At 39.6% G+C, this 14,976-nt stretch overlaps 1 protein-coding gene across 1 annotated transcript in view; it reads right to left on the bottom strand.

Moving 5' to 3' along the window:
- The window catches only part of LOC126042535 (rap1 GTPase-GDP dissociation stimulator 1-like), a 38,526-nt gene that overhangs the window by 10,028 nt on the left and 13,522 nt on the right, over positions 1-14,976 (bottom strand). The window contains 7 exon segments of the mRNA XM_049809718.1: positions 2,653-2,787; positions 7,881-8,024; positions 8,673-8,798; positions 10,050-10,178; positions 12,425-12,550; positions 12,713-12,835; positions 13,690-13,800. Coding sequence (XP_049665675.1) covers positions 2,653-2,787; positions 7,881-8,024; positions 8,673-8,798; positions 10,050-10,178; positions 12,425-12,550; positions 12,713-12,835; positions 13,690-13,800 — 894 coding nt within the window.

The raw sequence follows: 14,976 nt of genomic DNA, 5'->3' as shown, positions 1-14,976 counted from the left end.
CTGCTTCCTCCAGAGCAATTTTCTTCCCATCCTCTGCATGGCTTTTTTTTTTTTTTTTTTTTTTTTTTTTTTTTTTTTTGTGGGAGCTGGGTGGGTGGGGCGGGACGGGAAATGAGAGGACACTGAAATTAGGGAGAGAACTGTTTCCTATCTTTCTCCTTCTATTGGGCAAATTGAGAAGCAGACGCTGTTAAGCACTTACTCTTAATGTCCTTGTTTTTCAGTGGCACAGACTGACTATTCACTAGAGCATAATGACTTTTTGCAATTTTTTTTATAAGCACCTGTTCTCTTTTAAGATCATTACTTGAATTTAAGACTTCCTCTGTGCCTATTTGCAAGTGTTAGCCCAGATTCAATTTTTATTTTACAATTTATTTGGATTTGCACTCAGTTTTGTTTTGTTTTGTTTTCCTGGGTAGCAGACTATATTGTTGAAAGTGATAGAGTTTGTGTATTTCTGGAACTGATATATTATTGTGACAGAATGTCTTACAGCTTCCATATTCTGATATTTTTACAAATTGATGAAGAAAAGTACAGTGTAGTAGTACATTTTAAGTGCTATGCATTGCCCACACACTTGGAAAGTTCTAAAATGTAATAGACTTGAACAGAACAGATAATCAAAATATCAACGTATCAATACAGAGTCTATTTTATAATTCAGAGTTGAGCCTTTTAAAGTACAGCTGCAAAGAATATTAAGATCTACTGGTACTATGTGTAGCAGGCAGTAATAGAGGGGTGAAGTTGTAGGTTGTAACCACATTTTTCTTGATTTTTAGATCCTGTAATCTTTGCAAGATCAGCTGTGTTCATTGTTTTGTTAAGGCACTGCTAAACAATGCCTGTGGGCTTGGCAATGCAAAAAGTGGGCCTTGGTGTTCATTAAGGAACAGGTTCTGTTGTGAGTTAGAATGTGATCATCTGTGTTGTCAAGGGAAACTGCATCAAAATTGCTATCTTTCAAATGAGATTAATTGGTATCTTTTCTGCTTGTAATGATTAAATATTATTTAATTTTTAAATAAATTAAAATTGTACATATTGCAGAGTGAAATCAATGAGAACTAAGCATATGACACCTCTATAGAAAAAGACTTGTAGAAAAAAAATCTACGTTTTCATTCTCAAAGATGGTTACGCTTTGCCTACTAAATTACACTCTTAATTACAGCTGGATGGCTCAGTATGATTTTTCATGATTTTATGATTATCTTCTAATAGCTCTGTGTTAAGTTGTAACTGATTTAAGGTAGCTGGCATGCGTGGTCAAAATACTGCATGCTTTGTTAGCACCAAAACACAATTTGCACAGGCCTCTGTCTGCTGATGTGAATGGTGGTAGAAAATCTCTTCACAGAGAAATAAAATATACATAGAAACAGTGAGGGGCTTATGGTGCAAGATGTATTTATTAAAATACTGAATAGGCAGACATGGCTGATCCAGAGAGTGTGATAATACTATAAGCCAAACTAAATAAATTACTTGAGAGCATATAAAAAATAAGTTGAAAGAAATAGGTGAAGTTCAGAAGAGAGCTATCTGCAAGAAGAAATGAGAATGTATTAGGCTTTAAAAGGAAATAGGGGAGGCAAAATAACAACTAGTATATTCTGGGGCTCCCTTGTTCAAAGCTATGATTATGTATAAAACTGTTAAACCACACATGCTGGCTTGCTTACATAATAAAATTGGGAGAAAACTTCAAGTTCTTTTATTTTCAGAAAATAGTGTTGGTGTTGTGCTCTTCTCTGGAGTACTGCATAGCAGTGTAAGAACTGTGTTGCAGGGTGCTGTACTGTTAAGTCTCTAACAAATTTTTCTTTTTTTTGCACTTTCACATGGAAGCAGTAAATTTGAGATGAGAAGCAGCACAATTTTGTGATGTGTATTAACAGAAGATCACAAGAGTAGAATGGTTTGGGTTGGAAGGGACCTTTAAAGCTCATCTAGTCCAACCCCCCTGCAATGAGCAGGGACATCTTCAACTAGATCAGGTTGCTCAGAGCCCCGTCCAACCTGACCTGGAATGTTTCCAGGGTTGGGGCATCTACCACCTCTTTGGGCAACCTGTGCCAGTGTTTCACCACCCTCATTGTGAAAAAATTTCTTCCTTATCTAATCTAAATCTACCCTCTTTTAGTTTAAAACGGTTACCCTTTGTCCTATCACAACAGGCCCTACTAAGAAGTCTGTCCCCATCTTTCTTATATGCACCCTTTAAGTATTGTAGTTAAGTGTGTTACAAAGGCTGAATTTGCAACGAATGTTGCCTTTATAGAAGAGGAGCAGCTTTATGAAATCCCTACCAGCTGTGATGCAATAGCTCCACTCCATACTCTCTATTTCAAGCTATAAACCATGTTCTGCATTTTTGTCTTGAACTGCTGTATGCTTTTAATATGAAACCATTTCAGCAGCTGGCAATAAGATCACACTTTATTATATTTAGACCCTTTATGTAGATCAGAAGTCCTGATGAATTATTCAAATGTATATGTCTTTGCAGGGGGGGAAAGGTTAATTGCCCCTCAGTATACAAGGGAGTGGAACTGGTGACTTGGACAGAGCTGCACAGATCTCCATTATGAGACCCATCTTTACAAAGAATCACTGTATGTCAATTGTCTTCAAACTCTGTACCTGGAATAGCAAGGTTTCGAAGTGCGCTGAGTGCAGCATGTTGAACAGAGACGTCCCCACTCTCTACGTGTTTCTCCAAAAGATCCAGAAGCTGATGTATGACTCCCAGCTGTACCATTCGTACACAGTTGCCATCTGAAGAAAGAGGCAAAACCAAGCAGGTGAGAGAGATAAGAAACACAGGGATAGAAATTAATCATGCAAATTGAGAATTCAGGGAGTCTTTGCCTTGATTGTTTCCTTATCTTGATAAGACTGAGATTATAGCTTTTGGGTTGTTTTTTACAACCTTCAACTCTCTAGAGATAAGTGGGCATCAGCCCCTTGTGAACGGATGCTGAGACACCCTCTAGTAAAGCTTAGCTTGAGAGTGCTTTCTAGGGACAGTCATAGTCGAATTCAAAATCATATGTTCTCTAGTCAATTTCTTCAATACTGCCTTATTTTCCACTCCATATGTGGTGGAATATTCGTGGCATTTTCCGTTTCTCTACAGGATAGCTTTAATACTCCAATTTTGCTATTCTACTGGCTTAAGATATTATTGTGAGACCAGGGATCTTATCCAGCAATGGTGAGTCTGATTATTAGTTTTGTACTGCTGTCGCTCCCTGTGTTAAATCAAATAATTTGTCATTAACTAATCATTGAAAGAATCAGGCCTAGGTTTTTCTTACCTTTTTTGAGAAATCCACTTTCTGAAATGAGAAGTCTAGTTGTGTTGCAGTCATATGAAGCTAGGAAAAAATACGAGTTGACCTAGAGAGTTCTGATCTGTTTAATGCTGGTGAAAAAGCAGATCTCTACATTCCAAAGAACTACTATTTTTGCCCAGTACATGCTCTGCAATATTTGGTCAGTTTACATCTGTGTATTGGTTTTGTTTGGCAAGGTTTTGGTAGCGGGGGGGGGGGGGGGTGTGTGTTACAGGGGTGGCTTCTGTAAGAAGCTGCTGGAAGCTTCCCCTGTGTTCGAGAGAGAGCGAGCCCATATTAGCCGGCTCTGAGACGGACCCGCCGCCGGCCAAGGCCGAGCCAATCAGTGATAGTGGTAACGCCTCTGTGATAACATTTTTAAGAAGGAAAAAAAGTTGGGACGGAGAGAAACTGCCGCCGGAGTGAGGAGTGAGAACATGTAAGAGAAACAAGCCTGCAGACCCCCAGGTCAGTGAAGAAGGAGGGGGAGGAGATGCTCCAGGCGCCGGAGCGAAGATTCCCCTGCAGCCCGTGGTGAAGACCCTGGTGAGGCAGGCTGTCCCCCTGCAGCCCAGGGAGGTCCACGGTGGAGCAGATCTCCACCTGTAGCCCGGGGAGGACCCCACGCCGGAGCAGGTGGGTTCCCGAAGGAGGCTGTGACCCCGTGGGAACCCCGCGCTGGAGCAGGCTCCTGGCAGGACCTGCGGATCTGTGGAGAGAGGAGCCCACGGAGCAGGTTTTCTGGCAGGACTTGTGACCCCGTGGGGGACCCGCGCTGGAGCAGCATGCTCCTGAAGGACTGCACACCGTGGAATGGACCCATGCTGGAGCAGTTCGTGAAGAACTGCAGCCCGTGGGAATGGCCCACGTTGGAGGAGTTCGTGGAGGACTGTCTCCCGTGGGTGGGACCCCACGCTGGAGCAGGGGAAGAGTGTGATCAGCCCTCGTCCTGAGGAGGTGAAGCGGCAGAAAATAATGTGTGATGACCATAAACCCCATCCCTGTCCCCCTGTGCCGCTGGGGGGGCTTGGTGGTGAAATCTGGGAGGGTAGTTGTGCCCGGGAAGAACGGAGGGGTGGTGGGAAGGTGTTCTGAGATTTCATTTTACTTCTCATTTACTTACCTTGCTCTGGTTGATTTGTAATAAATTGAGTATGTTTTGCAAATTGAGTCTGTTTTGCCCGTGACGGTAATAGTGAATGATCTCTCCTGTCCTTATCTCGACCCGCGAGCCTTTTGTTATATTTTCTCTCCCCTATCCAGCTGAGGATGGGGGAGTGATAGAACGGCTTTGGTGGGCACCTGGTGTTGAGCCAGGGTCAACCCATCACAATCTGTATGTCTCCTCCTCTCTTTGAGAACTTGCTTTGCTGCAGTGACAGCCCTTTTATTATCAGAAGCTACTTAGCTTACCTTGATAGGAAATGAGAAAGTGTTCTCCTAAAGAGCAAAAGGAAACCCTCCATATTACAGTCTGCATCCTTCCTGAAGGAAGTGTTTTGAAGATGCCATTTAGCAAATATTTTTCTGTATTTTATTTTAGACAGTTTATTATACCTTGAGAGGCATATTCTTGACACCAGTCAACATTTCCTTACTGCTGTGCTGTTATAGAATGCTGTTTGTTAAAATGTGGCAAAACAGTGTGAACACTATATAGGAAGGCCACGTCTTCACCTGGAGTAAACAATTTTCCATGGAACTACAGACTTCATGCAAATACAGAATCTGGCCAAAAGTAGCTTTAGGTGCTTCTCATGGTACTAACTGCATGCCTAAAATGTACAGACTTCTAATTTTTGTGTGTATACCACTTAAAAATGGCTCTAGTAATTTTAACACCTTTTCTGGTTTGAATATTATTTCTACACCAAAATAGTAGAAACTCCTCCATGTTGTGATTTCAACCAATGCCTACTATTCCTTTAATCTCTTAGCATTTCAGTTAGTAGCATATTTTTCCCCTGTATTACTACCTATGTTAAGAATTTGTCAAATACTTATAAGTGGATATTTTCATGAGAGGACTGTCAGTCTGTGACATATTTTGAATTCTACTCATGCAAAAATATTTTGATATCAATTTATACATACATTCTCTAAAGCTGATGTTTTTGCTTGTGATTCTTAAAATGTTCTCTTGCCTAATCTTTGGAGATCAGAGTATATGAGGAAAATTGCCCAGTCCTCTCTAGGAACAGGTTCTCTAGGAATACACCATCTCTTTTGGTCTGCCGGTATTCTACAGGCAAAATACTTTGATCTTCATATAGGCTAACCTTAATTGAATTTAATTTCTCTCCTCCACCCACCTTTCAAACCAAAGAATGGCAGAGCATTTTTTTCTCATGTAGTAAAGTGCGAATAGGCAGAACCCATTAGTGGTTCCTTGCTTTGAGCTCTAAACTGGTGTTCTCTCCCATGGATTTTTGAGTGGATAGCAGCAGAACCTTCAATTTAATGGCTCATAGTTATAGTCTTATAGGAACAGCCACTTTCATAACTGCAAAAGCTGTCTGTCATCTTTTCACTGCCTCAGAAGTTGTTTGATGCTGAGATCAGATTTCCATAGGATTTTTTTTTTTCCTCTTAGATTAAAGGCTGTGCATACATCAGTGGCATGCACTGGGGCCTGAGAGGGATTATTCGCTATTTCCAGATGAAACATCTAATGGGGTTGCGGGGGAGATGGAGGGAGAAGAGCGAGTGACAAAGCAAGCCATTCAGCTGAATAAATTGAAGATAGCCAGTTTAAAGGCACTGAGGGCATTTCTGTGGCCTTTGTAGAGCTGTGATGCACAATGGCTAATTCAGAGCAAGGTATAAAACAAAAAAGGGAGTCTAGAAAGGATGTGGGGCAGAGGTGGAGATTTGTGTGTATGATAGCTTGCTTTAAAAAACCCACAAAAAACCCAGATGAGACTGGCTAGCTAAACATTCAGACAGATATGAGGGAATCTTTTATGATAATTAAGCACATATTAATGCAGAAAGTTGAGCAATGTTGGAAAAGCTCCTTTTTGTTAATTGAGTATGAACCCAGTACAGTAACTATCAGTGAGAAAGGACAGAAAACATGGTGGGGTATCTTCTGCTGACTGATTCAACACAGCATGCATTCCAGGAGTCTGTTTATGAGAGTCTCTCTGTGGTTCTGCATAGTATTAAGGCTCACTGCATTCTATAATAGGAAAGTGCAAAAGATAAAATGACTTATCTTGAGATTTCTTTTTCCCCCTCTGGTAAGTCTGACTAACCCTACCTTCCTAAAAGTTACTGAAAACCTAAAGCATCAATAATTGTGTGTTATTTTTTTTATATTTCTAACAAATGTATTTGCCATGAAACGTTTCCAAAGTCTCCTCTCTAATAGTGTGCAATTTAGGAAAAAAAGTGCAAAAGCTTGCATACCTGACCACCCCATTTTTCACAATTATGTCCCTCAAACTACTTCGATATCATTAGCATGTGTAACTTAAAGGTATGGAAGTCTCCAGTCTGCAGAAAAGCAAGAATGTTACTGTTTCAGAGACAGGGAACAATGAAATTTAGTAGTGTTGCTTTTCTCTCCACTCACAAACAGTGGCTTTCAATCTTCAAAAGGTAGAGAATAACCAACCTTACCATTTTTTGTAAAATTAGCAATAGCTGTTGCTCCTGTCTCTGTAGCTGCATGTGTTTGGATGTGATGCAAATATCAGCATTCTGGGAGATGATGCCACATTCCTTAGCAAAACAACTTCTGCATGTATTTATCTGTGGCATGACAAATAGAGAGAACATCTCATGTCTGTTTATAATTAGCCCTGAAGTGAACTTTTCTGTCTTTGGGGAGATTTAAATCAATGATTACTATTAATAATTTAAGGCCTTTAAATTGTTGATTGCTTTGGGGTTGGGGGTGGTGGGATGCAGTATAAATGTCCAGTTCTTGATGTCTTATTCTTTAATCTGTATTGCCCAAAATACAACCTAGCAAGGCCACCTAAATTAAATTGCTGTTAGGTCATTAGCCTTTTCTTGTTGTTCCTGAAATCAGCTTAAAGACTTATAGAAAAATCTAGGTCAGCAATGTGTGTAGTCTGTTCCTAATAATAGATGCAGAACTTACATTACAAGAAAGTTTTTGCATTTCGTTTGTTAGTCCAAATGTTCAAAGTATGTACACAGGTTTGGAATGAGGAAACATGAGTAGTTCAATATCATGTGAACTTAATCTGATGATTAGCTTTAAACTTAAATCTGGCTCTTAGGCCAGCTTTGACAGTTGTAGAAGCAGGGTGTGAACTGACAACCACAGGTACAGTTACAGGGGCCTTGAAGTTCCTGTGCTTGCGTTTGCATTCTGCACAGGAGCAGTCACAGTGGTATTAGATGACTTCAGGCAACATATGTATATGCTCGAAGGGAAGCATGGCAAGGTGAGCACTAGGCTCCTATAAAAAAGTAGGACAGATGGCAACCCCTCTGCTAAGGGGACGTTTTGATGTTGTTTCTTTATGTATCTGGACTGTCAGTATTCCTTTTTTTTACCTCCAAGAAGCAGAGAGACAATGAGATCTGATGCAGCCTTCACAATGCATGTATCTTCAGCTTGTGAACTAGCCTGGAGCCTCAGCAGGATCTCGGACAGCACCTCTTGCACGCCTGCCTCCACCAGCTGCACTTTCAGAGCATCTGTAGAGATCATAGTAAAAGCACACTAAAAGCTTCTTGGGTCTTTGCAGTATTTCAAACTAGGAAGCTAAATCCTTGAACTTCAGCCAGTCTTTTTTTCAGGTGCAGTCACTGTTTTGGTTTTGTTCGTAACAAGACATTCTGGTGCTAGGATAACACCAAGACAGAATGCGCAATGTTGCTGCATTGAGCTTTGACATTTCTTGTATTGCCAGTCATGAGTTTTCATTTCTTTAAAATCTGTATCAGGTGCCTAGATATTTTTAGTGGATTCTTGTTGGTGCTTGTTACACCACTGCTTAGAGTAGACATATTCTATGGTATTTGGCTGTCATTTTTTAAAATAAAAACCCAATCTGTCTAGTCTGCTTTCTTGTTGCACACCATGAGAATATGAGTTTGAATCTGCTATCTTATGGATCTACTGAAATAGAGTGGAATGCTACTCTCTCCCTCCTTTCTTTGTTGCCTCACCTGTTATGCTTCAAAGTCTTGCTCAGGCCAGGATTTCATATGTTCTGGCTTATTTCCACTGAAGGGATTGCTGGTTCCGTTAGTAGGATCCCACGGCAAACTCAGGACCCAGAGCTTAAGCTAAGTACCAGTACCCTGTCTCTCCTCATTCCTCCAAGCTGAAAGGAGCCTTACCATTTTCTGCAAGTGCTTGCAGGACCTCGAAGACAATTTCTAGCCTCTCATGGTTCTCTGCTCTTCTCAGTTGTTTCACCAGCTGTTCAGCAACATTTGTCTTGCTTAGAGCTTCCTTGACTGTATCTGTGTATATGAGACAGTCAGGATTTTGAATGTTCTTTAATGGATTAAATGTTAAAAGCATATCTCCCTATAATCTGAAGTGATTAGACACAACTTTGTTTTTTAATGCTTCTTCTGTTTTTATAGATGCTTCTGTCCTTTTGGACAGCACTGAGGCAGCAAAACTCTGCTCCACCCCTTCTCCCCCCCTACTTCTTTCTTTAACACTATTTTTGTCTAATTCCTGTAGCTATGACCTTATAATAGCTGTCAAATTAATCCTGGCTTAATTCCACTGACTCTTATAAATCCATCTGTAGTATGATTATTTAATATATCAAATTGGCACATGTCAGTTTGCTGTAGTAGTGTATTTTCTGCCTTGATTAGATGGTTTTAGTCTTGCTGGGATCCTAAACATCTACAAGATGCATGTTAACAAAGATCAGATTTTTTTTAAAGCTTCCTGCTGTCTGACATAGAACACATTTGAATGGAACTAAGTAATAGAAAAGAACTAGAATGGAATAGGGTATTAAGTAATATGAGAGAGCTCTAAAGGACAGACCTCACTAGAGGATGATGTGACAGTGTGTGTGATACCATGCCCCTTCCCTGCCTCTACCCCTAAATGCAGGAAGCAGTAGATCAAACTGTAGTCAGACCATATACAAAGTGTGTTACTAATTTTCTACTTGGTCTTTTTCTTCTGTCACTACTTACAACTTGTGTAAAGTAGGGCAGATGTAATTTAAATCAGTGGACAACCTCTGGTTTGAAAATTGTGTAAATTAAAAGGGAAGCTGTTTCATCAAGGTATATAAACTTAATTATTAAATAAAAATAATTTTTAAATAAATGAGTACTTAATATGCCGCATCTGAAGTAGTTGAAACTGTCAATTTACCACATGAAGTTATGCCCTCTATACTTTTTTTCTGCGTCAAAAGCTGTCTATTGAATCTTAATTGTTTTAATATAGTACCAGCAATTGCTGATACTCCAGGAAAGAGTAGTTACTTCTCCAACACAGATACTGTGTCCAGTCCCTGATTAGGTATCAGTAGTGTTTAAAAAACAAAACCCAAACCAAACAACCCCCTGTCTCACCCCCAAACCAGCACCTTCCCATAACCAACAAAACCAAATCCCCAGAAAAAAAACCCCAAACAACCCTTCCCCGCCCAAACCTGTGGATGTTGTGCATGTACATGGAAAGGCAGTGACAGTGTGAAGATGATATTTTGCTACCATACAAAAACATTTACTTACCAAGGTCTGCAAGATTGCATAAGGCTAATAAGTCAACATGGACAAGTGGTTCACTCTCTGCATAATCGGTTAATATTCGGACTAGTGATGTGATTATTCCTACCTTCACCAGCTCTTCCTGAAGATCCCCTGGTTAATAGTAAGCATAAAAGTTAAAGGTGATTAAATAGGGACTAATTAAATCAGTAAAAAATGTCCAACTGAGATGCTTTGCAGCAAGATAGTCTGGTCCTTTCTCACACAGAATTTGTACAGATTTTGTGCTGTGGCTTCAGGCTAATGTATGTGTGTGAGAAATGCAGGTTTCAGGACAGAGTTTTGCTGAACCTCCTGGTTCTACTTTGACTTGAGGAATTAAGCCACTGTAAAAATACATAAGGGCAATTGCATGAGCATCTCTACTACTAGTGCAGCTCCTAAGTGAGTTCTGATGGACTGTATCTTTTCATATGTATCTGAAAACTGAGTGAGGAACAGACAGTTGGTTTATTTCTCTCAGGGAATGGGAATCTCAGCCTTATTATCCTATGGCTTCTTTTGTTCTGAAGGGCAGGGAGATGGAAGGGACTGGAAACTGAAGATAAAGCGTAGTCCAGTGATGAATCTGCTTTCAGGGATCAGCAGTATTCCGACTCATACGGCAAATATCTGTATGTCTGCTTTTTGCAAGTTAGAATAATGATTCTTTTTTTCTTAAAAAAAAAAAAAAAAAACAACACCAAAACCCAAAACAAACCACAAACCTTCCTTGTAAAACAAGACACTTTACCAATACCTGGGCTATTATAAGATACCACTGAGAGACAGACTGCTCTAAAGTTGATCTGGGGGATTCATTCTCTTCCATTTTTTTGAATGTTAGTTGCTCAGCACGTAGGGACTCTTGGAGTGCTTGAATTCCAGGTATCTTTGGAATTTTTGTAGGCTGAATAAGGTTCTCAAGCAGGTGTAAATTTGTGTGACTTAAGGGAATTCAACAAAGTAAAGTAAGTAAAAAGATTAATTTGGTCCCAGTTCTAATATACTAACTAAAGTTTTCTCTACCCACATTCAGAATTGCTGAGGAAAACACTGGTAACTGTTGTTTTTTTTTCTTTTTGTAGTTTGTCTTGTAATGAATGAAAGCTGAATATCTAAAATGATTTTGAGAATGCCGAGAATTATGAAATACAAAGTTGGACAGGGATGATTGCTTAACAGTACAATGACACTGCTTTTGCAGTAGCGTCTTGCTGAGGGCTAGGCTGCAACTTGAATGACAACATATATGACAGACACCAGAAAGTGGGTGCTATTGTAGCATATACAATTGTAATTCAATCGGGAAATCACTGACATTAATTTTTCTGTGATGTATTTATTGCTGTGTTAGTAATAGAAATTATTAAAGCATGTATCTTATAGTCACAGTCATCTTGTCAAATCTATGCTGGGCCTGTGTTCTGACAGAAGTGAAGCAGATTTGCAGTATGGCCATATGCTGTAGTAATGCTGTACAGTAGTTGCATGAGCCCTGCATGTAATCATATGGAGAAGTGTTTTTTAAACTATTATGTGGTATTCCTTGGCAAATACATATAATTTGCAGGGGGCTAGTAGAATCTATATCAGGTACCTATTTTGCTTGTATTTCATAGGAACAATGCAGGGAGGCAAACACATAGCTTTCTAGATAAAGCTACGCAGGTCCACACTAGAAAAACAAGAGAAGGTGGGTTGAAGGCAGAGGGAAATGGATAGAAGATGTTGGGTGAAAAGTTCCATATTGCCTTCAGCATGCATTAAATATTTTTTTGTCAGTCTGGGAATTAAAGGTAAAAGAAAAATCTTAAACTGTTGGAGCAAGTAAATGAAAAGGGTTTTAATTTGTGAGACCAGCGGAAAAATCTTGAGCACAAAGATCTCCTATATGCAAGCAATGGTCCTCAGAGAAGACCATTCCTTGCACAGATAAATATCTCGGTATTTTTTAGAGTATGTTTTTTCTGACATACTTTTTAAACATATGCTTTGCTTTATAGATGCTGTTATTACTTTGGAAGAAGGCAAAGCCATTCAGGATTTGGGCCCAAGGCAGTTCTGCAAAATTGATTGATATATGTACGAGGCTCTGCTACTTTTGTATTTGCAGAGCAGTTCTGACAAAGGTGTGTCACCTTGAAGTCAAAAATAAGGGGGAAACCCAGAGTTTAGGAGGTGTTTGGGATGCTTTCAGCCTGGTGTCTGTGACCTGTGTGAATTGTACATCTAACTGGAGGCTGAAGTGCATTGTGTGATCATGCCTCCTAAAATTATTATTAGTTACAGGTTACGATGCCTTACAAAATAATGCCTTACAGCTAGGGAAAATAGGATTCTCTCAAGTTGATACTTACGATTATCATAACAGATACGGCCAATAGCCCTCCCAGCATGAAGCAACATTTCTTGGTCTGTGCTCTCCAGCAAAGGTATCAAAGTTAGAACCAAATCTGCTTCAATACATGGTTTCTTCATTTCCTCTGTGTAGGTAAAGGAGAGGGACTTGTGCTTTTTTGCCATGTTGAAGTAAAACAATTGCAATTGCAAGACCAATAGCTGGTAGCCATGAAACAAAACTCAAGAGTGGAAACATAGATAATGTGCTGTAATATGCCTTGTAGTAACACTTTTGTACAACGTACCATTCTTAGCTATCTCTGAAAGCACCTGGGCTGCTTTCACTGCACATCGTGGATTGCCCTTCAGGATTTTTGCCAAAGTTAGGAAGATCCCACTCTCTCTGAGTAGGCTGAAGGATCTCTGCTCTGTAATGATAAGAGTGTTAACAATACCTGCAGTAGGTCTGCAACTGTTTTATTTACATGTTGCTTTGTTTTGTAGAGTTCTGAGTGGATATCTCGGGGATCCAAGGTTCTGATTTAACAAGGTACTTAAAGGCTATCTCAGTCTAAATACATGGGAACAGTCATCTGCTTGAATTGCAGTAAGTATAGTTGCAGCTGATTATTCTGCTTCATGCTGAATTGAAGCACAGGTGGCAAAGCGAAGGGGGAAGCAGATTCATCTTCTCTGACTATAAAAGGATGCTTGCGTAAGGCATGGGAAGTCAGGGATTAAGATTCTATTCCTGAGGTATGGCCTAGCAATTAATTTTGTAGGTAGGCACAACATCTTTTATTAGACTAGCAATTAGAACAGTAAATTCCCTTAGCCTTTTTTTCATCAAAAATATGGCTAATTGTCCTTAAGGTAGTAAATCACCATCTGCCAGGAGATTCAAATAAAAGCAGGTTTATGTCATTTCAGGGCCATGTGCAGAGACCTTAAAGACTTTCTTATGAGACTGGGAATTACTTTTTTGAATTTGTGACCTGATAGGGTCACCCCAATTTAATCCTAGGAGTTTGTAGTAAATAGAATATTAAATTTGGAATTTCTCTGCAGCTTCAGGTGATTCAGTGACCAGTAGCTTTATCTGGTCACAGGTAGATTTGCGAGTATATAAAGAGAAAGGAAAAAAACAAAACAGGCTCAGGACAGCTATAGTTCCAGCAGCAGTCACTTCCTGTAATATGGATTATCACAATAGACAAAAACCTCCAATGAATGCTTTTGGATTGTGCAAATGGTTAAATAGTGATCTGGAGTGATACTTAGCTATCTTCAGTAAGAGCCAGGAGAATCCCATTCAGACTTTCAAGAATCTGATCTTCAGCTTCTGTGTCATCTCCACAGAGCCGAAGGTACTCCAGGTGCTGATTCAGAGATTCTAAACAGAATGGGATAGAAAACTGTGGTGAGCCAGTATGGAAAATATTTTGAGTTCTTGCTGGTATTTCTTTTCAGTGACAATGGCTGACCATGAGATCATCTCCTGAAGGGTCCAGATCTAAATATGCTCATTAAATAACTCATTTAATCCAAGAGCACGAGGGCAAAGGCTTGGTCCACTTCCCAGACAGCACATAGCTCTTGTGCAGGCATAAACGTGCAGAGATAAATTCTATGTGGAAAAAGAAATAAATGTATAATAACTGTGGCAGAGTTTGAGGTGAGGAGGAGGGAGGAATAATTAGAGAACCCAAATCAAGCTGTTATTTCTAAATATCTCTTTATCATAAAGATAGCACTTGCAGTTCAGCTAGCTGTGTATCCACTCTGATGGTGGCCAGTAGCAGGCACTGAAAGAGTGCAGAATGAAAAGATATGGTAACATACTTCTCCCTTAGTTTCTGGCAACCTTGGCCTTTAGAAACATACCTTATATTTACGTCAGTGTATTGAATACATTTTGATGGACTTCTAGAAATTTTTTTTTAATTACCTATTTAAGATAATTCATACCTTTTATCTCCACAGCACACGGTGACATTAAGTTCCACAGTTTCACTGTTGTAAGAGGAAGATACTTCCCTTCGTTTTAAAATATCTACCAAAAAGCTCAAAGCTAATGGCCCTTGAGTTTCTGTAGTAAGAGAAAGGAATGATCCTTCACTAGTTGCTCTTCCCATGCTTGTCATGATTAGGTGGATTTTTATTATATCCCTCCTTTGTAATTCTTCTGCCAATTCATTTAATATTTCCTCTACAGAAGCTTTGGTAACTTGCCTCAATCTTTTTCCTGTTCACTTTTATTCTTTTTTTTAGGTGAGGAACTAGAATTTGAAAGTGTTTTCAAGATGCAGGTGGACTGGGATTAAGACAGAGATTGTAATGTTTTGTTTTCTACTCTTTTAATTGTCTATTTGAGAATGTGGTTTGTGCTGTTACTCAAAATGACTCGATCTCTTCTGGGCAGAGGGAATTAATTTAAACCCCACCATTATTCATAATTAGGTCATCTTTTCCCCATGTATGTTGCTCTACATTTACAGACACTGAACTTGATGTGCCTCTTTATCCCAAGTCATACAGGGTGGTAAGATTTTTCTGCAACGCTCTACAG

Source organism: Accipiter gentilis, chromosome 9 (genome assembly GCF_929443795.1).
Source record: "Accipiter gentilis chromosome 9, bAccGen1.1, whole genome shotgun sequence".
In the NCBI taxonomy this organism is placed as follows: Eukaryota; Metazoa; Chordata; class Aves; order Accipitriformes; family Accipitridae; genus Astur; species Astur gentilis.
Note: the sequence above shows the minus strand (reverse complement) of the source record. Positions and strands in the feature narration are given on the sequence as shown.